This window comes from Camelus dromedarius, chromosome 8 (assembly GCF_036321535.1).
Source record: "Camelus dromedarius isolate mCamDro1 chromosome 8, mCamDro1.pat, whole genome shotgun sequence".
Taxonomy (NCBI): domain Eukaryota; kingdom Metazoa; phylum Chordata; class Mammalia; order Artiodactyla; family Camelidae; genus Camelus; species Camelus dromedarius.
This window is the reverse complement of record NC_087443.1, coordinates 70,927,941-70,954,927: the sequence shown is the minus strand read 5'-3', so window position 1 is coordinate 70,954,927 and position 26,987 is coordinate 70,927,941. Positions and strand designations below refer to the sequence as shown.

The 26,987-nt window shown below is 41.6% G+C and overlaps 2 protein-coding genes across 9 annotated transcripts in view; one reads left to right on the top strand and one right to left on the bottom strand.

Moving 5' to 3' along the window:
* LOC105095098 (heat shock 70 kDa protein 12A) overlaps positions 1-26,987 on the top strand; it is a 272,860-nt gene that overhangs the window by 88,755 nt on the left and 157,118 nt on the right. For 2 of the 8 annotated variants that reach the window (XM_064488476.1, XM_064488475.1), the window contains one exon: positions 217-1,963. The exons of 5 other annotated variants lie outside the window; for them this stretch is intronic. In XM_064488476.1, the coding sequence (XP_064344546.1) occupies positions 217-436 (220 nt within the window). In that variant the 3' untranslated portion in view covers positions 437-1,963. Of the gene's footprint in view, positions 1-216; positions 1,964-26,859; positions 26,937-26,987 lie in introns of those variants that run through there. One more of the 8 variants, XM_010987208.3, reaches the window with a different exon arrangement.
* ENO4 (enolase 4) lies at positions 2,794-26,987 on the bottom strand. The gene is made up of 14 exons (XM_031461842.2): positions 26,771-26,987; positions 24,404-24,532; positions 23,433-23,623; positions 21,496-21,641; positions 19,647-19,816; positions 19,419-19,550; positions 17,915-17,968; positions 14,769-14,825; positions 12,420-12,587; positions 10,291-10,416; positions 8,733-8,928; positions 7,130-7,197; positions 6,491-6,608; positions 2,794-4,761 (listed from the first exon to the last, which is right to left on the bottom strand). The coding sequence occupies exons 1-14, from the start codon at positions 26,933-26,935 to the stop codon at positions 4,631-4,633; spliced, it is 1,851 nt and encodes a 616-aa protein (XP_031317702.2). The 5' UTR covers positions 26,936-26,987; the 3' UTR covers positions 2,794-4,630.

The window sequence follows — 26,987 nt, the reverse complement described above, 5'->3', positions numbered from 1 at the left end:
TGGCCTTTGCTCCTAATATGTAATCTAATAGCTGCTTTTTTTTTTTTTTAATGGCTGGCAACTCAAAGACCACTTTTTGCATGGTGATTAGACTTAGAACATTTTAGATTTTTTGCTCATCTGAATCCTCAATTTGTTCAGTTTTATCAGGAATAGGGAAGACAAATATTTTCTCTCTCTGCTTTTAATTTCTCTGTTTAACTGTTCATCCCCCAGGCCTCCCAGTAACACTGGACACAGGAGACAGTGCATTGGCCGTGCAAAGCAAGCTGAGCCAGTTGTAGTTTTAGATCCTGTTTCCACATATGAATCCCAAACCAAAGACCAGGGCGCTGAAAAAGATCCAGCTCAACACAAGGATGATGGTGAAATTAAACCAGAATACAAAGAAGACAGCGTTGAAAAAATAAGAGATACAGACAGCTCCAACTGCTGATCCATGAACCCGAAGGCTGACATGTTTAGAAGTCCTTCTTAATAAGCACATGATTGGCTTTGGTGTGTTGGCAAGGGCTACAGACATTGTTCTTGTCACTGTATTCAGAATATAGGTTCTTTTCTGATGTCACTTTTGTAAGTAATTCACCCATAAATTATAAGTAAGCTATACACGTTCTTTGTAGGGTTTTTTTTTTTTGATCTTTATAGGGATAAGGTTTTTTTCTGATTACTGTATTATGTGTGACTTCTCTTAGAAGGTTACAGAAAATGCAGATGCTGATATCTTCTTAGGTAATGTGCATACCACTAATCAAATGTCATGCTGAACGTCTGCAGCACTTGTGGATAATTGGCTAAACAGAACTGACTGGCTTAAGGTGATTTAAAAAGCCCCCAGAGAAGCTTCTGTTTTGGGTCTGATCCTTTTTTGGAGAAATTGCAGTAGCATGGAAATCACTAGGCACTGTGGCATACAAATGACTTTCTTGGATATACTGAGATAAGCTTACAATTCAGGAGCTGGCATCAAACTAGTAGTCCCATACTCAATGTTAATTACACACATTATTAACTATGGGATGAAAAATACATGCTCTTGATTGTGTCTAAAACCGCCCAAGGACTTTGGAGGGAATGCTTTAGTGGCCTGAGTGCAGAACTGAGTGAAAGTCCAAACCTTGAATTTAGAGTCTTATCTTGGTAGACCGTGTGCTCTGTGCTATGAGCTAACTGCGTTTTCCCATGTACTCATGTGGCACGAGCACCATATTTTATCAGAGTTCTTATACACAGTGATGATAAGTGACAAGCATACAATTTCCTGCCTCACTGCTGTTCTACATTACACAGGTTTGTTGTTGTTTTTTAAAAAAAGAAATTAAGTGGTAGTTAGTCTCTAAAAATACAATGTTTCAGTCTACCACAGTGAATAAAGAGAAATGTAATCAGGGATTTAAAAAAAACTTATGCAGCTTTTCAAAGTTGATTGTTTCAAAATTGGTGTTTATTTAAAATAAGTGGTAATGTACTTGACTGCATTTTTTTTTTATGACAATGATTCAGTAATGGTAATTTTACTATTAAAGAAAGTGAAAGGTTTAGTTTTGTTAGCATGGCTCAGCATGAAGCTGTCAGGTGTTTCTCACCTAAGGGCAAAAGAAAATGATAGTAATAATTGCAGTAGTTGTATTGTGTTTTATTTTTGCACGTATGCTAAGGATAGGCTTGGAAAGGTGGATAGGCAGGCAACTGTACTTCTTAAATTGGGAGATAATTATCTTTCTGTAGGTTCGTTATGCTTGACTGTTTCCATGTTCTTCCAGTGTTGATTTCACAGTTACAGTTTATTCATAGGGAATTAAAGTGTAATGGTTTTCAACTGTGACTTCCTCTAATTGAATAATACTGCTCTATGATACACTTACTACAAACTGCGTTAATTCACTTAAACCAGTTCTGTTATGCTGTGATTTGAACTCTCCTCACCACACTTATTAAAAAGCGCCAACGGTTTCCCATTAAAGGTCGGTTGTGGTTATTTACATCTTTGGTTTAGTTCTCCAAACGTGACGTTCTTTAATAAGAAACTTGGATAAGACTTCATAACGTTCGTAATTTTTTAATGATCCACAAAATGGTTTATTTGAGGAGTTTTACTGTTTCTTCCTGCTTTCTGCATTCATATGTCTGTTACCAGTCTGCTGGCATGTGTGTTACACACATTTAGGAAGATGAAAATACATACACTTGTCACTCCAGTTCATCACGCACCCTTTCCAGGGCAAGGAGTTGGCCATTTGGTGAAATACACTAGCCGGACCAGGCAGCAGTTAGTCACTGGATTTGAAAGTGTTCTTGCCTTTTCGGAGCTGCTTATTCCTTCACCATGATCACAAAGCATTTAAAATTAATTCATAAAATTAATTCTAACACCCTTTTGTATCTGAGCTAGTCTCACATACACTCCTCACCTACAGTGGCGTGAGCAGTTGATCAGTCCTGTGGAAATCCTGATTGGCAAGAGTTAACAGGGCTAAGGCCACCCAGCCTTGATTGGCCTGAGTAAAGAAGATGGGTGCTTTGGCTCTGGCTGCTCACAGTAATTCCTCCTTCCTTACCTTTTTTGTTAACAGTAAAATGTTTGTTCGAAATGGAGCAGTACAGGCAAAGATTATTAATTTTCCTCCCAGACCATTTTTAGGTTGTATGTCAGGTAATGATAGTCTGTGTCACAGAATCTTAAAAACAAAGTGGATGATTTTTGTAAGTGCACACTGTGCATGTTTAATCACCTTCATGATAAAGGAACAACTTCAGCTTATACGGCAGGAAGTTGTGGAGAATGGATAACCATCCGTCATCATCACTGACCTGAAGAGGATCACCAAGCAGGCCTTGCTGAAGGACTGGATTCTGTGTGGTTTCCTCTGAGCACTAACACTCCCCAGTCCCACTGCCATTGTCCAGTATGGTGTATGACGAGCTGCTTTCATCTCTTGTCCGTGTAATATTATATGTTCTATATCTATTACTATATATTCTTTTCCATATATGTAGAGAGGAAAAATCGATAAATAGAAACTGCTTATCACTTTCAGAAATTTAAAATGCTCCATGTCCCTTGTGACCCCAATCCTCAAGTGAGCAAACGGTGAATAGGCTGCGCTCCATGTTGACTTGGTTGAGGTAATAAATCACCTCTTTGGTTAACTGAATTTAGTTATTAACTTAGTTGCACATTTTTCCTCTGGTTTCATTCATTTACTTATAATTTGTATCACAATTCCAGTGCATACTCTCCTATGATCTCCCCCACATTTTACTTTGTGTGTGTGTGTGTATACATGTGTACATGTGCAGAGGCTGTGTGAACATTTAGTTATGTTCCTCTTGACTTTAAAATGAATTTTTCTTCCAGTTTCTCATAACCCATTGTTCATCAGTAAGCATCCAGAAAGGCAGTAACAGCCAGAGGCTGTGCCACAGTTCTCCCAACGTAGGGTGGTACCAACCAATTCTCCTGCCTGTGCTCTGAGAGAATCTGACACTGAGGCTATTTTAAATGCCTGCTTTTAGAGTAAGACCTTGGCTCTACCATAAGGCCAGTAAGTTCCCCTATTAGTACTCTCCAAAAGGAGAGGTCCTCAGTGTGCTTAGTAAAAACTTACAGAATGTATCAAAAATCTAAACTTAGCCAGTTCTCCCACAGGTCAGTACATAGCAGTTTATATAATTTGTAGGAAAAGCAAATGGTAACTTTTAACAGAGAATCTAAATCATACAAAGCAGTTGGATATTATTATATCTATAGGTATGTGTTTGAAAATGTTCACTTCTAGTGCTTCTCTGCTGTACCCCCAACACTGGCTTTGTGTTTGAAAATGTTTACTTCTAGTGCTCCTCTGCTGTACCCCCAACACTGGCTTTCAAAAAAGACAGTTCAATCTGTATGTTGCAGCATTTTTAATCACCTACTAAATCCTGTAGTGAAAATAACTGGGCATTTCATTGCCTTAAGAATATTTATTCATTCACTGATGTGCTAACTCACTTACACTCATTCTTTTTCCAAAAAGGATCTAAGGAGACCCACAACGGTATGAATAATAAAGGAAAACTAAAATTTAGAAAGAGGTGGGAATCAGGGAAAAGGGAATTAAGGGTAGGAAAGTGAGAGGAAGCTGTTTGCTCTTACAAAAATCCTGAAACACTCATACTTCTGCATGAGGGTGGCTACAAAAATGTGTTTGTGCTTTCTAGCATGGATATGTAAGATCAAATCAGAAGATGTACTCCTGTTCCTGGCACAGAGAGCGCCTAATGTAAAAGATTTTTGTTTTCAGAGTTGTTTTGATTTGTAAAGTATAATTGAGGTGTTTGAGCGTGGAGTTGGCGACAAAAGTACTGGACTCTTGTACTAAGTCATGAGCCCCCAACATGGAAAGGAGAGAGCTCAGATACAAACAAAATCCCCATAGAAATGTGATGGCTGGCAGACAAGGTTCACAGGTGTAATTTTTGGCAAAATACTATCTGTATTTCACCAGTGAAATTAAAAGAAGAAAAAGCGCACAAGTTAGTGAAGTTTTAGAGCAAAACCAAAATGAAGACATACTTCAGAGCTACCAGTCCCACCACAGCGGCGGTGCGGCTGTAGGCGGGGGAGTGCGCAGCCTCGTCCGGAGTGTGCTCATGTTTTGACTGATTCCTCCACGACTTCTGTGGGGAAGATGCGCCCCGGGGGCCCGGGCAGCTCACCAGCCACGGCAGCCTTTTCAGCTTCCTCACTCAAGTAGAAAAATGTGTGTTCTTCATTGAAACCTATTAAAAAACAACAATAAAGTGTACTGTCTAATCCAGTGGTGCCGATTTTGATGTTATTTGTTACGTGATTTAAAGGAAATCATCTTCAGAACTGTCCAGAGGTGTCATCCCTATATGAAAGGCTTCTACAACCACCTGAGAGTGGACCTGTCGCTGGTTCCACATTAACTGCAACACTTGTTTTGTTCAGTCTGCATTGCGCCCTTAGACAACATTTTGGAACATCTGATGTGCAGTGGACTTTGGGCAGTCTTAGCAGCAAAAGGTAAGAGAAAGATGAACTACTCTTTGTCAAGACAAACCGTTGCCAACTAACTATTCCAGGATAAACTGCTGTGGACTTAGACACTTCCAGGCAGGTCCACGTAAGCAGTGATGGTGTTTCAGTGGCCAAGCTTCTACCAGGATTTCTTACTCGGTCCCTCAGTGGAGCGATCTGTTTTTCCAGTTTTTGGACCCCCTTCACATCTACTGACCACTGCCAATGTCAGAGGAATCCTCATTAATCTGTTAATCCATTCCGGAATGCTCGGGGGCCTGCACTGTCACCAGGGAGGGGCTGGGCCTCCGGTCACCGGAGTCCTTTTTGATGCCCTGAAGCAGCTGTTTCCCTTGTGGTGAAGTCTGGCTGGAAATATGATAGGTCATTTAAGGAATCTAAAGCTTCCACAAGTCAGGATAAAATTAAAAAATTATCAGATGTTATGTAGGAACAATGTAGTTTTACCTATTTGAAAAAACAAGCCCTCATGTGGACATGTTAACACTAAACAGTACAAACTAACTTCTGACTGCCCTTACATGACTCAGAAACAGTCTCCCAATTATATCTTCTTTTTCTATAAATCTTAGGATGTGTTTCAAGGTCGTTACATCTGTTAAACCTGACACACTTTAAATTATATTTCTATTGGTCTCTTTACTTTTTAAAAATACCTACACTGAGTCACAGAGTAGGACCCCTTCCTTGCTTTCATGTCCAATAATTGGTATACGTTCCACAATACATTCTATGACACGTCTCACTGAATAGATTTCATTTGTAGTATGTAAGTATCAGCATACTTTTTTCAGTATATCAATTCTATTTTTAAATACAAAATAGTTTTAGAATTACACAGACAACTACTGGTCTCTTTAGAATGTCTTTACACGCTGTGTTTTGGCTATCCCAGTCAGTAATATATAAAGAGTGAAAATGCATATTTAGGGTGTTTCCAGCTAGCCAGTACCCAAGGTGCTTCCACCCATGCAGACTTACACAATTTGACGTCATAAATGATTGGTTCATTTCTCTTGGGACCACAGCCTTTCCAAGGTATATTAAATTAATGTGCTATTTGTCTTAAGTAAAACGAGTTGTTGCCAAGAACCCCCAGGGAAACATCTACCTTTAACTTTCATGTGCTGTGCAGAGAACCCTTAAGTATAATTTGGACCATAACAAAAGGTAGGCTTGGAAATTCCAATCAATTAATTCTATTGAAAAGCATCACACAGCCCGTTCGTCAAGAAGAAGGGCGAGGGCTTTAAACAGTCAGGTAAACAGATAATCCATTAAGAAGGCAATCCACATTGTGGCAGATGCCATCCTAGTTTTGTCAGCACTTATTTATCGTCTTTGGATTCCCCTGCCCTCCTGCTGAGAGCCTTCTATTCCCCACCTTCCAGTCTTTGTTCTCTTATTCATGGCTTAGTGAAAACAAAGCAAGAAAGCAGCACGTACCCAGTGTTCCATTCTGGACAAGTTCTTCCTCTATAGCAAACAGGCGGTTGTACTTTGTCACCCGCTCGCCGCGAGAAAGACCTCCCAACTTGATAAACCGAACGCCAAGTCCAACAGCCTGAAGGACGGGGAACACTTATTTTAAATGGAGTCATATTTTGCTAAAATACAAACAGTTCTTTAGGGAGAAAGGACACTGCCTCTGTGTGCTGTTGTGGTTTCTCTATCATAAGTTAATTTCTCATCTTCACGTAAGTCAAGTGGCCTGCTTACACGCTGAGAGCGTCAAGGGTAAAGAGATGGTGTGACTATACATCAGGTGCTCTACCAGTCAGGTAAGCATGCTGATTTTATCTGAGAACATTCTGGCCTTTCTCACTTCGTTTTAGGAGGTAAGATTGCAAATACACACCTAGTCATTTAAGTGTGCTCATCATTTCCCCAGGACTTCAATTTTTCTTCTTTTTAAAAGTTCAAAGATTAGCTCTTTGCAAGAGGTAGCTGTCTGGAAGGAAGCAAGTCTATTTCATAAAAGATTACATGACTTTCTCTGCCAAAGACTGCATTTCTCTGAAATACCAATTGGTGATAAAAGCAGTGTTTTGGCAGTTGTGCAATTGACCGGTTTTCAGCACTTACCAAATCGACAAGGCTGTCATCGGACGACTCTCCTTCTGTACTTCCAAAGACAGCGACGTGCTTCTTACCTACAAACAGAGGAATTCTTTTCAGTGTTAGAAGGTGTGGAAACAATCAGCAAATATATGAGCCTCTGGGATCAAAATTTAAAATTTTCCAGAGATTTAAAATTGTGAAGAGTCAATTATTTGACCACCTGAGAATTCTAATCCAAACATTTGCATTTTTATTACCCTGATTTTATCTGTTTGCCCTTCTCCAGTAGTTGAGATGGTAAGTACTAAATGGATGCCAGGTTTCTTCAAATTTAAGATAACATAAATTCTAAGAGGCACCATTATTACTAACAAAGAGGAAAAGTGCTCAAATTAGATGGGCACATTTCTAAGACCACAGCTATAAGACACAGTTCAAGGTCATCCATATTCAGTGTCGAAAACTGTGCATCTTTCAGTCAAAATACACAGTAAGTGCAAGGGCACGTGGGGAGCTGATATGCCTAAATAATGGATGTCACAATTCATCATGTGACATTTTATTCAAAGGAATCTGTTGCTCTGAATGTTGATTTAGAAGACCAGTCTTGATAGTATTTAATCAATCACTTGAGGATCTCAAAACCCTTAAAATTTGCCAAAATTCTTCCTGTGGTGACAGTGTTGTGTTTCAGAGGCAGGAGCACAGCGGCGATCTGGAGTGAATGACAGACTGACCGCCGCAGGGTGGTCCCGGAGGAAAGGCCAGGCCTGGGGCTGCCCACCCACCCCCTGCAAGCCACTCTGCTGGGCCCTGGACCGGGGCAGCCTGCAGGCTCCGGGACTACAAGTGTTTCATTCCAGCCCCTGGCACCAGCCCAGCCCCTGGCTGCCAGTTGTGCTCTGAGTCCTGCTCCAGGTCTGAGACTAGCCAGCCTGGTTCCTGAGACCCACTCACAATATTCAGGTTTCGGGCTCTGTGCATAAGTGAACAAGACTCCCACCAGCTTATGGGAATTTACAGTCCAGTGGAGGATACCAGACATTAAACAGTGGAACACGTTACTGTGGCCAGTAATACAACTGAAAAATACAGGATGACAAAGGTTCAGAGCAACCAGCGAGGGGTGGGGGAGGTCAGAGAAGGCATAGATACCCGAAGGGGTTTCATTTAAGGCAAAAAGACCTGAAGGAGCAGGAGCAGCCGGCCAACTAAACGGTACAGGGCAAAAGCATTCTAGGCTGAAAGAACAGCTTGTTCAGTCACCTCAAGGTTGTAAAGATTTTGATAAAACTCCAGAGGAACTGAAAAAAAGCCAGTGTGGGGGTGATTTAAAAAATCACTACAGTGTTGTGTGAAGCTGAGAGGGCAGCGGTAGCACCCCACCCCCACCCCCAAAGGGGATGAGCTCCTGGATGGTGCCGTCATTGGAACATTAACAAGTGAATCAGTAATAAGCTGTGTTTTGTTTTCTAGCACCAAATCTTTCTTAGATAGTTGGGGGGTTTTTTCCCTTCCAAGAGTTATTCCATGCTTTTTTATTAACTGATAATACTGTATATTTTTGGCTTCTTGTATGACCAAATTAAGTTCATTATGAGTCTGTCAGACCTATACTTTTACTTACTGTCCATAAGATTGGTTATTTCCACCAAGTCAGACACCGTAGTTTGATTCGTATGTTTTATGATGAGCCCACTCTGTCTGAGGACACTGACGTTCCCATCCTCTAGAAGTTTAGGAATGCTTTTGGATGCAGTTCCTGCAATTATGTAACACCTGGAACCAAGAGCATTGTAGATGCTGTCCCACTGTTCAGAGTCCTGGGTGAATATTTAAGAATTGATCATTATAATGTGTTAATAAGCATCATTACAAAATGACAGGACTCATTTAGCACATAATCAGAGTTATACACCTTTTGGAGATACACAAAACAGGTTTTTTGTTTTTGGGGGTTTTTTGCATTTGTGGCTAAATGGTGCCTATACCAAAGCCACACAAATTAACAAGCTTCATGGAACAGAAACTTCCAAGTGATTAAACTTGAGCCAAAAGACCTAGCGAATAAAAAATGTTAACATACATTAAATGCTATTCTCCACATTGATTCTGATGTCCTTCAAACATAGGCTATTCCCTCCCACTGTGTTATCTATAATGCGGCTAACGACCGGCTGGTCAGAAGATTTTAATGTTACTTCTGGTAACAAGACAGCTGAAAGAAATGAGCCTGCAGGGCTGTAGACCCTCATTCTCCACATCCTTATTTTTTATTGGTGAGACCACCAAGTGAAATGAAATGCTTGTTATTTAAATAGTAATATACAAAGTCTCCCAACCACTGTACCAGATTTCAACCTGTCCTACCAGTAGACTATACAGGGGCATCTTATCACATTAAAAAGAGCTGTGGCCAGTGCCTCAGGACAAGCAGCAGAAGACAGGTCTGGCAAGATTCAAGAACTGGGATGAGTCAGCACCTTGCATGGGTGCTGGGGTGTATCCCAGGCCGTGAAAGGAAAGATGGGATGGAGAGAGCCTGGGGCTCTAAGATCCAGCACACTTCTTGTCCCCCAAATTGAAATAGCTGAGTTATCTCAAAGAGGATATCTGCCCACTATAGCTAATGGTTCGCGAATTCTCAAAATCAAGAATGTAAAGTTTTGAAGTTTAAGCGGGTTAGGGAGAGAGATCGTCCTTCAATGGGCACATAAACAACCCTTGTCAGATGCATCAGTTTGAACAGATCAGAAAACCTCAATCTCTCAAAAACTTTTTTAAAATGTGGTTTTGTAACTTTAATGCATGTGTCGTAGCTGGATTTAGGTTAGGAAACATTTGGCCTAGTTGAAGTCCTGTTTCCATGAGCACTTGAGAATGACATGTGATTAACCAATGGAAGCACCAGCCAGCACAGGGGGCTCGCCGGCCGTCGGTTAGGTGGCCTGTAAACACGCAGGTACACTCCTGGGCGCTGCGAGTGCTTGTTTCATCTGCAGGCAGGCACACGCCTGTGTAATTGAGCTTCTGCTATTCATTTGTTTAGCAAGTGCCTTTTCTCACAAATGCCAAAATAAAGCAACTCAGGCCCAGTCCAAATTACAACACATTTCAAATCTACAGATGCAAAAGAATGAGATTTTATTCTGTTTTACTATAAAATTCAAGGTGAATCCTGTTACCTCCTTCCTGAAAGGATCAATTAAGGCAATAATTGAAGGGAACTTGTTGATCAGATCCACATACAGGTCAACCATCTCAGCTGCATTTTTGTAGGTTCCCATCATCACTTCATACTTTCCTTTACTCTGATTAAGTGTAAGGAAGATATTAAAATAAAGAATAAATGATGAATTCTTCAAACATTAAAGATGTGATTGAAATACATTTTCATTCATTTCATATAAAAGATTGCAAACATTTTCAGGCCACATTCACATGAGAAATCTATGCATTTGGGGGGACAGGGTATAGTTCAGTGGTAGAGTGCATGTTTAGCATCCTGGGTTCAATCCCCAGTACCTCCATTAAATAAACAAACCAACCTCATTACCTGCTCCCCCAAATAAAAATAAAACCTAAAATTAAGAAAATTTAAAACTGGAAGAAAAAACTAAAATAAAATTTAAAAGAAAAGAAATCTATGTATTTTACTTTAAATATCTGAAACTGGCAAAATCAAGTCAGCATTCCTCTCTATGCCCCACAGAGCTCTTCCCACTGACTTCAGATGAAGCCTTCTGGCACAAAAAACAAATACAGAGTAGGAGGGGAATAATTTCTTTCTTAAGTTTTATGACATGGTGCCAGATACCTAGCTGCTTGAGTGATGAGCAATAACATAAATTCACACACAGAGTAGCAATGCAAACCTGCCTACTCACTGGCACCTCCATCTTTCAACTCACAGTGAACAAATTGCTTATTTTTTTTTTACCTGTGAATATTCTAAAATTTGAAAGCAGGGCCAGGCTTTTGAGATACTAACCACCAATATGAAATGTAAAGAGACCGAAGGCAAGCATGGAAGTTCTGGTAGTAACAATATTGTTTTGAAAGTGGAGTTCTAGTGCAACCTATTCGTTTGAAGTCCGGAAAGCCCTCACGTCGTTAAGGATAGAATTACACAGAGCTGGAAGATCTGGCGTAGTCTGCAACACCGGCACCATTATGTCCACGTCGAGTCTGTGCTCAGGGCTGGCAGCTGGGATAGTTAGGTACTGGGAGGGAGGTGGAATGGACTAGAATGGCTCTTTGGTTCTATGCCTTCCTATTGCTCCTAGCAGAATGGATTACATTGGAATTAAGCAGCTTCCTAAGAAGTCTATAACTGAAAAGATTTTATACCTTTTTTCACATTAAAAAGCAGCAAGAACTTTTAGTTTCTACACCGCAAAACTTTTACAATCCTATCTTGTTAAACAGGAAATGCTAATGACTTTGAACTAACATTGTAAGAATTATCTGATATCAAGCTAATGCGTTTTAGTGAACATAAGCAATAAATACCCATTTTAATTAGCACTAGCAGTCAGCACATTCATAGTTCTTGGTATACGCTGCTGATGAAAACATGTAATTATTTTTCTTAATGGTGTGCCTAGGAACAAATCATTATGTGAAGAATAAGAAATTACATTAAACATCCCTTTATGCATTTAGTTTTTTTAGAAAAGTAAAAACTTTAAGAAGTCAGCTGAAATTTAGGGTTCTTATATACTGTTTAAGATTTCCTTTGAAGTTAAAAGTTAGAATTGCAAGTTAAAGTGGAATCCTATTCAGTCCCCTGAGTTTTACTTTAATTACTATTATTAATTATTCTCTATGAATTTCAGTAACTTGTACGTATTTTTATATTTAAAAAGTAAGTCACCAGCAGAAACGTCAACAACCATGTGTCTAGAAGGGCTTCTCAAGTCATGGTTACAAATGAGCCACTTTTCATGCTTGACCAACTAGGCATCCACCAACCAAATGAACGTACTCAGTAGAACACCAGCTTGTTAAATTATTTTTCCATAGCTCTCACAATTGCAATGTAAGCGATCCATTTTAGTCACTTTTACTACAGAATTCCTATACATAATTATTATGACATTTTCTGTTAAATTTTTAGTTACATGGTTACATTATTGCCTGGTCATTAGCTAACTTGGCTTTCTCAACTCCATTTATATTTGACCAGTCACATGATATTAATTTTAAAAACAGGATTTGTTTGGAAATTATACACATAGGCTCTTCTCTTGAGTTCTAATTTTAAAATAATGGGACTTCAACAAAAAGTAAATGTTCTGGAGTGGAAACTTACATAGTCCATCAGCTCGTGTGCAGCACAGTTGATGGCTAGATGCAGATTTGTTCCCATTTCCAGCCCTAGGTTCGCACAGATCCCTTGTATTAGAAGCAGTGGCTGCTCTGTGGTGTCATAATTAATGGTTAAACAGCCAAGATGGGACATCTTGCCAGTGATTGGCTGCTGCAAGATCAAAAGAAGATCATGTATGTAAATACAGCACAGTAAGATTCTTGGAGCTTCCAGTGGTTGGCAGCTTACAACCAGACACAGTCTCCAAAGGTGAGGTCCCTCTGATGCTCGATTAATCCCGCCCCTAGTTCCCACTCATCTGGGCGGATGACTGTCCTACAGTATCTGGGGATGATTTTCTTACTCTCAAGGTTTTCAAGTTTGACCTGGGAACACACTTTTCTCTCTCTAGTTGCCCATGTTATCTCTTTATTGGCTCTACCATTGCACATGGACTAACCTGAGCCATCACCACCAGGTTGGTGACTCTGTCACTGTAAAGGTCTGCCTGCCTGCCCCTAACTGTCTTCTTCCTCCAAACCTGCTCTTTCCTATGTTCCATTTTCCTTTAGAAGAATGTAACTGTTAAAAATGGAACTCTGCTTCAGGAAAGGTTTTATTTTTAAAAAGATTGAAGACTTTAGCCAAAAGGATGCAGCACTGAGGATGGCTTACAGTGGAAGAAAACTGGAGCACCCAAATGACCTCAGGGAAAGGCAGCCATATGCTTTGACTGCAAAGTCAGTCTTGATGTGCCCTTGTCATGAACTGTCACTACGCGATTATAACATAAGTTAAAGCAATGGCAGTAAGTTGTGTGTGTGCGTGTATGTGTGTGTGTACCGAACTCGAGAGCAAACATGAAACTAGGTATAAATATCCCATTTTTATTCCTGATAGTACTATTTAATTATAAGAACCATCTAACATTTTTAATGTCAATGAAAGGAAACTTTTATTTAGCAAAGGAATGGTTGGGGAAATTTTTGTGTATCAACGTAGGAGTTTCATGACAGAGCCTTCAAAACTATGAAAGCATCACTTATTTGGTGCTTACTAAATGCTGGGTACTAATCTAAACACTTTAAATAAAGCCAATACATTTACTCCTTACATCAATCCCATGAAGCAGGTACTATCACTGTCCCTATTTAATAAAGAGAGTGTTAAGTAACTTGGAACAGGTTTTAATCCAGGTAGTTTAGCTAGAGTCCATACCTCTAATTCTGGTATGGCTGCCTCTCCAGAATCTACCATCTAGCATGTTTCCAATAGTGGGGAAAAAACCTACTAAAGCTGATCTCGGGAAGGGCTGATCTTGGTCCAAGTTTCTCAGAACACATCAGACAACGTGCTGGGATGAAGGGAACAGCGCTGAGATCTGGCTACCTGTTCACCAGCCCCCGCCTCTCTTGCAAGGTCTGATGGTGCCATGTTGTGCTCATTCCAGTACATACACCTGTCAAGGATTTTACTTACTGCTGTTTCTATTCACACATTTCTCTTCTCCCTCCCAAGGCGGAGGGGGAACTTATTTTTATCCTTTACGAGCCCCTCTTGCTGATGACTTCAACAGACCCTGGAAGCCCTCATGTCAGCGCAGGGATTGCAGGCTTATCAGAGCAAATATCGCACACGTGAGCAACCCCTGTCCACCGGCAGCACCTCTGAGGTTCTTGTTGGTTGTTCTAACTATAGTGCTAAAAATTCAGGGGTATCATAGGGGTATCTGTCAGAGCACCCACGATCCCCAGAGTGATGGACTGATCAAGTGCAGCTGGTCTCCCGAGGCTCCGCAGCCACGCGGCTCATCTGCCTGACTCTCCGGGCAAAGTCTGAGCTCCGGCAATGGTTCATCTGAAATGGTGCCTCAGTGCCTTTTGGGGACCAGATGAAAGAAAACGGCTACTTCTTGTGCCTTTTCTTTCTTTCCTTGGCAGTAGTCAAATTAAAATCCAGAACATCCCATATGCCTTTGAGCTACTTACGAGAGAGATCCGTGTTCCCCAACACTTCACCCAGAGGGCTTCCCACGTAGTCCTACTGTACGTGCGATGTGTGTGTCCCTGTGTATCCCATCGTAAGTGCCTCCCAGGCCCTCTGAGATTCCAGCTGGCTGGACAACTGTGGGCAGTGCTGGCCTAGAAGCCTGCTGCCAGAGAGGCGGGGGCAGAATGACATTTCAGCTCTGGGGGTGGCCTGGCTTAGTGCCCTTGGAGCAGTACCACCATCTAATGTCCATCTATGTTAACTCGGGTCCTGGAGCAAAAAGCCTATGGGAGAGGAAAAGGGGCAGGGAACAGGTAAGCGAACTGTTACAGAGTAGTGCGGCAAACAAACATATTTACTTACTTGACTTCTTTTGCCTCCATTGTGACCTTTTTTTGTCTCTGTTTTTGGAGGAGGGGGCTGTGGGACAGAAGATAAATACATATCACTTGGGATTCTCAGACATGTCTGTGGCAGTAAGCTGAGTTCAGGTCCTCACGCCTGTCCACTGCTCTGGGGCCAAGCCGGTCACACTGCCACACACACACACACACACACACACACACACACACACACACACACACACACACACACACACACACACACACACACACACACACACACACACAGATGATGCCAGCCACTCTCTAATTTCATAAACCTCAAACTATTTCTCAAATTCAAGCCCATGGCCACTTTAGTTCATCCGTACACTCGGCCTCTAATCACATGTACAGGGTATGAATAAGCATATTCATGCATTTCTACTTATATGAATAATCATTTGCTCATGATGCCCTGACTTCTGCTGTGTACAAGAACTCTTTTTTTTTACAGGAGGACACTAAGTCCCCCTCCTTGTCCTTAAGGAATAATGCCTTTAAAGGCTCAACAGATTGTTTTAAATATTCTCATGGTACAAACACTTCTCCTACAGGGTGGGTTTGACTTCTGGAAACAGCTAAAGGTCATCAAATCTGGTGACTCTGATGTATGTACCGTCTTTTGACATAAAAAGGAAAGAGAATTACCAAAGAGACGTTCCCAGTTTGGGGGTGTTGACAGCATGCTGCAGCAAGGACTTAGCCTTTTAAAGGATGCACTTTAATGCCTGGTATTTACTGGCTCTATAAACTGGGGCATGTGTGTCAAGAATCAGCATGATTCACACGCAAATATATGCAAATACAGAAGTTATCCTGCTTCTTTTCATTATGGAGCCAGCTGAACTCTGGTAAAAAATAACATAGGAAGCTAATCGATGTGCCAGCCAGTGATGTGCCAGACAGTGATGGACAAGACACACAGGAGCACTGCCTTGGGGAGCTGAGGTCCAGCAAGGCAGACACGGCAACCAGGAAGGAGGGAGGTGTGATGGGGAGTACAGAGCAAGAGGACTTCCTTGTGCAAGAGTCACGGAAGGGGACTCTGAACAAGCTGATGCCTGCGGGTTTTATGGGAGTGCTGAACCCTCTGTCTAAAAAGCAGCAAATCTGTGGCCCAGAGCTGCTGGAGCCTGGCCTCCCTGAAGAAGCCTGAGAGCAAAAAAGAAAAAGCCTTAAAGCAGTTTTTCAGCCCTGGCACTCTTGATACTTCGGCTGGATAATCCTTTGTAGGATGTACAGCAGCGTCCCTGAGCTCAGCTTTCCAGATGCCAGCAGAGCCCTGCCCTCCAAGTTGGGACAACCCAGAATGTCTCTGGGCACTGTCAAATGTCCCTTGGGCAAAATCACTCCCCATTGAGAACCACTGCCCTAAAAGAACATATTGATGCATTTTACTAAGTGAAAATTGAAAAAGAAAAAAAATCCCTAAGACTCCATAAGATAATGAAACATGACAGAGAAAAATAAGTATAAACACAGAGAAAGGACTGAAGCCTTTATTAGACAAAGAATTCCTAGGTGTCAGCAAAAGATGAACACTTATATTAAAAGTGCAGATACAAAGCAATTTGCATAATGATTTGTGCAGAATTTTATATGATTTTAAACACAAAATGCACTCTATATTTGTATGTGTGGTAACTGAGGGGGAGTTAGTACAGAGACTGGGCGTGAGTAGCTCTATCAGTATTTGAATTTTCACAAGAATATTCAGAGAGCTACTCATTTAATTAAAAATCAATTGTATAATTAAAAATCTGAAAGTCAGGATGATTGCTGAAAGCTCAAATATCCTGATTTCCTCCACCTGCTCTGACAACTGTCACCACCATGTATTGCTCACTGCTATGTTAGCTCCCGCTCTGAGCATGCTGCATATATTCAGCTCCTTTACTCCTCACAATTTATCATACCCATTTTATAGATGAGGAACCTGAGGCAGAGAGGTTATATAACTGGCTCGAGGTCACATGGCTAGAAAGGGCCAAAGAACATGCAAGGTCAGAGTTAACCTGTCCAAGTCTGAGTCCCCCACAAAGAAGCTGGCCTCCTAAAAAGCACCCCCGGAAACTGGCTCCAGACTGGTGCTTAAAGCAATTCTAATCAATTGTATGGCTTGGGCCCCAGCCACCCTCCCCCGTCATGACAGGGGAGGGGCTGGTGTGCCCTGCCTGCAGTTACAGACTCTGCTGGCCAGACAGCATTGGAACCAAAGTCCCTTCTTATCCTACTCAGATTATATCTCGGTCCCTGTTCTGTTGGAGAATGAGCTAGTGCTTTCCGATCATGTAGTTTAAAAGCCTCACACTAAATGAATGTGGGATTCTGAATACGATCCTGGAACAGAAAAAGGACATTCAAGGAGAAACCAATGAAATCTGGATAAAGTCTGGCGTTTAGTTAACAGAAATGTAGCATTTTGGATTTTCAGTTTTGATAAATGTACCATATCATGTTATAAATAACGTATCACATATATCATATACTATATCCTGTTGTAAACATACTGTATCATGTTAACCTTGGGGAAAACTGAGTGAGGGGTATTTGAGAACTCTCTGCACTATCTCTGCAGCTTTTCTGTAAGATGCAATATTATTTCAAAATAAAAGTACTTTTCAAATAAATAAAATTAAAAAGCCCCACAGGCGAGGATTGGGTCCCTCAGCCCCACCAAGTCACTGCATGCTTCCCCCATTAGCATCCGATGGAACAACCAGTGAGTCATACAGCGGCCCCATCCTGCCTTTGTGACTTCCCGTATAAGGGCTGCTCAGCCAGGGGTGCTTGTTTGCCCAATACCAGGGTTGTAAGCAGGCATAAGAGTCTGGGCCTTAACCATTATAAGAAACTGGTGGCCAAATGCTTTCTTTCTTTGCAAATCTTTAGGGATAATCTTAGCACAGAGCCAGCTGCCTCAGAAATCAAACTGAGATTAAGTTCCATTAGAAACTGAATCTGTAGCCAGTGAGGGGATATATAAACTTGGCTTATATGGGAAACCCAAAGCAACAATATATTTTCATATCAATAACAATATTGATTTTATTCCATAGGGAACTGTAATTTGGACACTAGAAGGTAAGTGCCAGTAATTAGATACCACAGATTCTCTTTACATACCATTTCAATTGTTCTGTTTATATGTTTCTGAATTTCCAGAAGCATCTCCACACCCTGTAAGTAGAATAACCATCATCTTCCACAACTGCAGTCTAGAATTTAAATATAAAAATATAAAAAAATCCTAGTCTTCCAAAATCAGTAAAAGTGAGGTAATGACTACTCTTCTTAAAAAAGAATTATCATAAAGAACTCATCTTGAGATTTAAAAACAAAAAATATATAACACACATGGCTATTTCTAACTCAGAATATTAATAGGGTCTTTGATAAGGCTTCCTGATTAGTGAATTACATATGGTCTACAAAATCAGAAGACTGAATGTTAATCTTCAGCCCTCCATTTTTATTTGGTTGAATATGAATGAGAGGCTCTTCTTCCTCACTATCCTCTCTTCTTTGTTCAGAACTGATTGGTTCAGTTGGTTGGATCAAGTTAACTTCCTCTTCTTTCACCGTCTCCTGACCAACGTCCTTGCAGTACATGTCACAGGTCACTAAGGGATTCTGCATGACAGTGTTTGAATTAGTATAAATCCACTGTCACTTAGAAAGTAGAAAAGTGTATTCCAATGTGGGGGGTATCTGCATACGGAGACAGATAAAGAACAGCGTGCCAAATGCTCTGGTACCCAAATAGCACGACAAATATGAACTGAAGAAAAGAGCCTGGCGCCAGGATCTGAACATGATCTGACAGATGGTGAGCCGGATGTAAATCCTAGTCTCCCAAAATCAATAAAAGTGTGGTAATGACTACTCTCCTTAAGAAAGAATTCTTTATCATAAAGAAATCATCATGAGATTTAAAAACAAAAATGATTTTCAGTAGCGAAGATAAAATATCACTCAGTGTGTTATCAGAGGGGATGAAATTTCCTGCACTTTTTCTGAAAACATCCACTGCAGAACACAAGTGTTTCGTTCTCTCTAATGCCTAATTGGTAGAATATTTCATGAAGATTTAAGGAGGCACACTGGCTCACTTACACCACTGAAGAACAACTAGACACTAGCAAACCTCTGAGTAGTAAAGATGCCACTTAGGATTCATTCATACCGTATTCCATAACATGCGCTAACCCTGTCTCACGTGCCAGGCAATCTGCTGGGCCCTGGAGTTCCTACTTCACAAAATGGGCTGCTATGGAAGTGCCAGCTGTCGCTTGTTGCAGCCGTAGTACACAGACGAGTAAATAAAGGTATTGCGATTGCCCCAAATAACACCTTCCAGCACCAAGGCCTGTGCACTTACCCACCCATGGCCACTCTGTGAGTCACTAGCATGAGTCAGAGATCCAAGGTGGTCTACACGTGGTTCCCTTTTGTCTGCGGTCGTATTTTCTTCCCACTTCCCTAATTTCCTAAAATATATCTTTCTCATTGCATCTTTAATTCCCTCTCCCTTGGTGTCATAAACCTTGGGGGCATACACTAAAAACTCAGCCATGATGAAGCTTTTTTTTTTTTTTAGAAAAAGTAGTTTGAGATAATGTTAAGGTACTTGTTTAGCTGTTAATCCAGGATGGGGTATACAAATCACTTCTTTCATTAAATTCAGCTTCCCAGGTGAGGACTTCCCACAGCTGACCAGAGACACCATCAGCAGAGGTACAGTTAGCTTTGCTGGATGTTCCTGAAAATAGAAGGAAAGCAAGGGGAACTGAGAAACATGGTTCATCTGTCCTGAGAAACTCATGGGTCCTTGCAATGGAATATGACGGGTGCTAACCTGGTGGTGCTTCAGTAACGCAATATTTAAGTAGAGAGGATTACTGTCCAGCATGGCGCTGGTTTTGGCAACAGCAAGTGACACAGCCCCAATGGCCATGCTGCCGCAGAGTACCGGTTCGCCAGGCTCTGGAGGTAGAATTGGTTTTTCTGTAAAGGTATCCTTCCTCCCTGAAGAAAAAAAAATATTGATAAAAGATTACTTTTTATGAAGTTTTGACTATGATAAAACTATATTTTTTAAATGCTTTACTTATAAATGTGAAGGCCCAGCAAAAAAGAAAAGTTGAAAAGTGAGGCTGGGAAGAATATATTTTCCATCAACTCCTGAGAAGTTTCTGTTTGATTTTACTTTCTACTCCCTAATGCTCAAATGATCCTGAGTCATGGATTCTGCCTAAGGAATTTTAGAACATTCAGTATTAACTCCTTCAACAATCGTACGTGAAGATATTGTTATCTCACTAATAAGTAACCAGGGGCTTAGGTTAAGAGACTTGCCCAGTATCTAACAGAAAGTGAATGAAGAGAGGATTTGGACAGTCTTTGAATTCCAAACCCTGTTTTTCTATGTTTTGTCACAACTCTTGTACACCCAACTTCATGTTGAACATCTCTTCATGTGTATATCTAACTAGTGATCCTTCTTGCCAACTCCAAACAGATGCCTTTTTCTATTAGAAATTCCTTCCAGATCTAACCGTCCACCCAGAATCCTTACCCACCTTTCACTATCACATATTCACAGCCATCCAGTCTGATCGGGTACCATGGTGTCCATAATAAATCTCTAGTGTCCCTCCTGTCCTCTCTTTCCCCACAGCTACTGACCCGACTCAGCAGGTAAGATAAGTGGAATACGATATGTAAGCACCTAAGACATTAAATGGTTAGCAAATTTATCCCCTCCTACTTCTTCCCTTCCTACATTCCAAGTTCTATCAGTCAGCAGCAGCGACCAAACGAACATCTATTGGTGGTCTCTACCTGTAGTGGCCACCCCTACCCTGCCAACAGGAGATAGGTCGAACATGACTCTCTTGCCATGGGCAACTCTCCTCCCCTCTCTGGGCCTCAGTATCTGAATCTATGAAATAAGAAATCTTGTCTCCATGGTTTCCTTGATCCCTGGTTCTGGTGCTTTCTTATTCAGTGGAACCCACACTTATGCAGTGTTTGGTTTGTGCCCAGCATTGTGCTAAACTAAATGAGGCACGATTCATGCCCTTAAGGAGCGTGTTCTAGGTGGACAGACGTCCAAAACACTGCTACAACACAAGCAGCAGCTCCAGAGTTAACATGCTGGCAGGGCTGAGGTTAGCAATATGTTAGAAGGCATGGAGCAAAGGGCTGTGATAACTTCAATTATCTGCCCTAAAATAGCAGTTTTCCAAGACAATTTTTATTAATAGGAGACTGAGAAATGAGAAAGTGGGACTGAGAAACTAGGACAGACAAAATGTTGGTTATCCACATCAAAGGATATGAAAGAGGCTTTCTGATGAGCTAATGGAAATTTTGAGGAGCAGTTGAAGGTCTCCTGTGCCTCCCCTTCCCTGCCTTGGGCATTGCCACTGTTCAGTGCACTTTGTTTAGTGCGTTCTCTCCACTGGGTAACAAATATTTTTATCTTACAAATAAAAAAGGATGGTGGGATGGGGTAAAACCATGCCTATCCAACATAGTAACCTCAAGCAAGGAAGAGGCATGGAGGATGATGCATGGTACGTGGTGGGGACCCAACCTAGGTCTCCAGCAGAGAGACTCTAACTTGGAAAGGCAGTCCAAGGTTCCACTTTTCTTCCTCCACATTTGTTACTAAAGGTTCTGCAAGATGAGACGCCACCAACCTTGTTTTTGTCCCTTTTTTTTGGCTGGAGGTGGAGGAGGTGCTGGTGGTGTTAGAGGTGAAGGTATAGGCACTGCTGAGTCTTCCAGGCTCTTTTCCGATTCTTTTCTCTCCTTATCTTCTTGTACTTTATTTTCAAAGAATGTCCTTTATGGGAAGAAAATATGGCTTTACAATGACTTATTTGGGAATATTACTTATAATTTTGGTCATGTTTTAGTGCTGACCCCAATATGTTTCAATAGTTAACTCTGCTTTTTAATCTACCTAACAACAAATCAGCTTCAATTTCCAAGACTAAAAAAATGATGCTGTTATAAAACTGTGTTCAAGAACTGAAATTTATTTTGGCTTGGAAATAAATGTTTCAAGACTTTAAAATTATTTGAGCCCTGCTTGTTATTTTTAAAAGTAAAATTTTTAGATAAAATTTGATTACGGGGTATTGGATTTTCTTTTTGAATAAATGACCATCAGAAGAAAAATGAGGCAAAAATAGACAGTAAAATGTATAGCACTATGTGGGGACTTCCTTTTCTTTCTTTTCTTTTTTTTTTTTTTTTTTTTGAGGGACATGCTTAAGGTGAACAGTTAAAATAAAAACCGTTAGGAAATCCAACTTAGGTACATCTACATAAAATTTCAGCTCCCCGGAGCGAAAAACCTCTGTAGACAAAAAACAAACAAAAAACAAGACAAAACAACAACAATAAAAAGTAAGCAAAAAAAAAAAAAAAAAGACAGGGGAATCAGATTTGCATCAGATGGTGGTGGGGCAGTGCCTTTAAAGTACTGAAAGAAATTGATTTCAAATAAGAATTCTATACTCGGCTAAATTGTCAACCATGAAGGCAAAGTGCTGACATTCCCACACATGTAAGAAGTTAAAAAATTTACATCCCAAATACTCTTTCTCATCCTTACTTTTAAAGGATGTAAACTAGCAATTCAAGAGGAGATATGGGATCCAGGAAACAGAAGAACAAGGAACAGATCTGTAGTTGGCCTAAAGAGGAACCAGACAACATGGGAGGTTTGGGGAAGGAAAACTCCAGGGAAAAATGAAATGAAACAAGGAATAACAGAAAACTTGGTAGAAAAAACTAACGCTATGTTAACAGCAAATAACAGGCACACACTCTCTCTCTCTCTCTCTCTCTCACACACACACACACATACACACACACACACACACACACACACACACACGCGGAATAAGTAGAGTAGCATTCAGAAAGTCTAAGACAACCAAAAACTATTCAAAAACGTTTTTTATAAGGTCATGCTCCAGCTCTGAGGCAAATGAAAATGTGATGTTCTGCACAATTAAGCAAGCGATGAAGCTTACAGAAAGAGAATCCAGTTAACCTTCTTTGGCCAAGAGAGCTGTGGCATTGGACCTGCACAAGAGGAGACGTAATGCTAAGCCAAACTTGGCTGGGCGTTGACAATAATCATAGAGCCCCTCTTAAACACTTCCCTGGTTTTCACATTTTAGGGTCAACATACAGGCAAAACCTGGAAGACTTGGTTGTGTCTGGAGGTCAAAATGTAAGTACCCCTTGTGACGATATAAAAGGATAAAAGACCCTCATGGGAGGCACACGAGGAGGTGGGGAGACAGAAAGGACGTCATCCGGATTCTTAACTTAATCCTTTTCCTGAGAAATTTTTCACTGAGTCCTGCGAAAGCTCTATGCATAAAAAGAGGCCAAAAAGCCTTACATAGCCTTACACAGTAGAATGTTAATAACAGGGTTTTCAGAAGAAAAACAACATTTTAAGCTAAATTTTGCTGCTTTAGCATATGCTTCTTAATCGACTTCCTAACTGTACCCTGTAGATACAACAGACCTGTTTTATTATTGGCAGGTAAAATGGAAAGAAAAGAAGTACATAGTTATACTGGACACTTACAGGTCAAGGTGTGAGATTTACCTGAGCACCTGGTCCACCTCGGCCTGGCTGGAGGGCGCCATCCCTCGAAGCTCCTGGGTGATGGTTTCGTTGACCCACCGCACGGCCGTGCTGACGGCCTCCAACCTCTCTATGTTCTCCGCTTCAACTAGCTCAGGTAAAGTGTTCTCGTGGACTTCGAAGTGAGTTGAGATCACCACAGAACATATGTTCTGAAAACAATATAAACATGTTCTGCATTTTCCCTCCCTTTTACGGGAAATAGGATACTGAATGTACCCAGCTTTTGAGGTATATGATATTTTACCACCTTTCAAAGAGAAAATGAGAATCTATAATTTTCTTTGAGATATTTTTATAGCTATTGAAATACTATGGGACCTAACTTCAAGGAACGTTTAAAATTATTACCTTGTTAAAATACCCTTATAAAAACCTTACACTAAACTTCATTTTTATCACGACTTCTTCAATAAATAGCTAAAGGGACACAGAATCAGTCATAATTATTTTTCTCCCAGAGACTGCAGCAAAATTACTTGTAACAACAAATACGTAATAGTTAAAATGGATTATTAGAATTACAAAAATGAATTTCTCTTTATGCAGACCAGTCTACATACCTATAAATCCTATAAAACTATATAGGTCTATATATAGATATATGAGTCTATAAACCTATCTGCAGATTTATAGAACTCATCACATTAATAATGTCAGATTTCTAAAACTATGTTTGCCCTTTCTCCATCTTAGGTCATATTTAAGTTAGCAAGCCATGTCTGTACCAATAGTACATTTAAACCTAATAAAGCCATCATGGTACAGTGTATGATAACACGCTTTGTGTACACGACTACCTACAAATAGTGTGCGTGTATTTCACAAACACTGAATTTCAAAACATTAATTTTCCACAGTTCAGATAATAAATGCCAATATAAGCAGTGGAGCCAGGATACAGTGGAGAACACATTTAAGCTACCTCCTACCTTGGGAAAATTTTGAACGGTGCAGAATATTTCCACTTGTAGGGTTGGAAGCCCCAGTCCATCCAGTACATTTTTCCCCACTACTCTGCATATGGTGGGAGGCTTTGCAAGTTTCGAAAAGCAGTTTGCCTTTGACACACACAAAAAAACACAAAAATCACAATACCACATTGAATTTATCTTTAAAAAGTCATTCACATTTAGTTTAGTTTCTACTAGAAATAGTTTCCCATCCCTGAAGTCTTCTAATATGTAGAGAAGCATAGAAAAAATGCCATTTGCATTGAATACTGGAGGTTGTGAAGTATTTCAAGAGGCAGACAAGGGGGAGAAGGAGCAGATACTTCAGGAAGAGGGAACAGGATAAGCAAAGGGGAGAGAAGTGGGAAACTTCGGGCTTTATGGGAAAGTAAGTGGGCCTGCGTGGAGGAGGCAGGGAGGGATAAGCCTATTACCCGAGGGAGGGGCAGGCATGATGAGTCACACACTGGAACGTGTTTGATCTTACTCAGCACGCAAGTGGGAACCACAGGAGGTTTCTGAGCAAGAGAATGATGGCCAGATTTGGGATTAGGAACATTGCTCTGGCAGCACTACGTGGGATGGACTTGATAGGAGAGACCAGGTGAGAATTAGGATGCCCAAAACGAGGCAGGGACTGAGACAATGGAAGGGAGATTGCCTTATTGCCAGTCCAATCCCTGAACATCCTCTGAAGCCCAAGCCAACATTCCGAGATGCTAGAGCCCACAGGGGTCTTCCCCACCCCTGCATTCCTTTAACAGACACATAGCGATCTGATCCTCAGTTGAGCACACAATCATGTATCACCCCATCTATCTGTGGCCTTTGTCCCTAACTCAGGTATAAGCTCCCAGAGAACAGTGCAAACCAAAGTCCTGGCTGCCTAACAGACGGGGAAGAGTTTTACACTGGGGACAAGAGTCCAAGTTTCCAGTCTTACCTTTCGTACTAAGTAGCCATGAGACAAGGTCTTGGTGTCTTTGTAAAATGAAGAAGTTAGACTAGTTAACTTTCAAGGATTCCCCCAGCAAGAGACAGTGGAAAGAGAATGGAATTCGGAGTTGCATTCACTCATTCATTCCACCAATAGTTTTCGAGTGTCCATATGCACCATGCCCTCTGCTAGGTACTAAGGACACAGATTTGGTTTGATTTCTTAATGTCATTTACTGTGTCCCTTGGGAAAATCATTTAAATTCACTGGGCCATGGTTCCTTTTTTGTAAAACAGGAATCATGTTTACCTCACCGTGGCCCTAAGAATGAAGTGAAATCACATAAAGCACAAAGCACAAGTTACTCAGTAAGCACCTTCCCCAACCCCCGATTTGATGTAAAGGCCACTACTGAGAAAAATAAACACTCATGGAACATCCCCTATATTCACTGCCTCAACAAGAGTGGTTTTGAACCTTGTAAATACATCATGCTTCTTCACAGCATTTACATACTCTGCTCCGTCTTGTCACATTACCTCACCACAGAGCAAATTCCTGCCAGTTCCAACCACGATGCCTTCCAGAAGGTAGGTGTTGGTTAGTATTTACGGATCTGGAATTGAGAAAACGCTTGCCTTTGTTTTAACCGCCCACTCCTTAAGGCTAATGTGCCCAGATCGTGCGCTCGCTTGGCACAGGGGCTAGAAGGACCATATGAAAAGGCCCCGCTCTCCACAGGAGCTCACAAGCTGCCAAGGGAGGGTGTTAATACATGCAGGGAGTGCTGCAAGAACGCTGAAGGACGACTGGTCCAGGGCGAAGTGGGCAAGACTTTGATCTAAATTTGAAATTTAGTTGGGAGCTGGTCAGGTGGGACGGGCATCCAGGCACAAAAGGGCGCACAAGCCAAGGAGCACAGGTTCAAAAATCGATTGAAACTTGGAAGCGATGGGAGCCTGCTGGGTACGAGGACCCGGTGTAGGCTGAGGCCAAGTTGTCGCGAATGCCAAGGCGTTCGTCCCGTGGTCAAGAGGAGGCCGCTGAATGTTGGTAAACTGAGCTAGGAGGTATTAAGGTCTGTGATTAAAAAGACAACTGGCAGCTGGGGGAGGCCGCCCAGAGGCAGCGAGGGCCAGGCCCTGAGCTGTCGCCGTAGCTACAAGTCCGCCTAGAGCCCTCTTTCCTCTAGCTGCTTCCAGTCCACCACTTTCTGACTGGAGATTCCTTCACCCAGGTTTCCTCTCTGCTTCCTTCCTTCAGGGTTGCGTCTCTGCCCGACCACGCGCCCCGACCCCCGCGGCGGCAGCGCGCGTGCGCGACTCTGCGGCGCAGGCGTATGGCGTTGCCGCAGCGCGGGGCGGGGGGAGGGGGCTGGAGGGAAGAGGGTGCTGGTCCCAGGTCCCTACCAGGTGCCCGTAGACGTCTGCAGGCTGGAGGTAGAAGGTGGAGTTGAGCAGCTCTTCCAGCCTGCGCGGAACGTCGTTCTCCCGGTAGTACTCCATCGCCTGCTGCTTCAGCTTCTGCAGCTCCATAGTGGTCCCACAGCTGCGGCCGCCGCCTTCTTCCCCCATGGTAGGAGATTTAAGGCTACAGCGGGGGTTAGCCTGGGGGCCCGCGAGCGTC

Coding starts and splice junctions, on each gene's coding strand:
- ENO4 (XM_031461842.2), bottom strand. CDS start 26,935: ATGGGGGAAGAAGGCGGCGGCCGCAGCTGTGGGACCACTATGGAGCTG. Junction 23,624..24,403: donor CCGTTCAAAATTTTCCCAAG/GTAGGAGGTAGC, acceptor TATTGTTTTCAG/AACATATGTTCTGTGGTGAT. Junction 6,609..7,129: donor ATGACAGCCTTGTCGATTTG/GTAAGTGCTGAA, acceptor CCCGTCCTTCAG/GCTGTTGGACTTGGCGTTCG.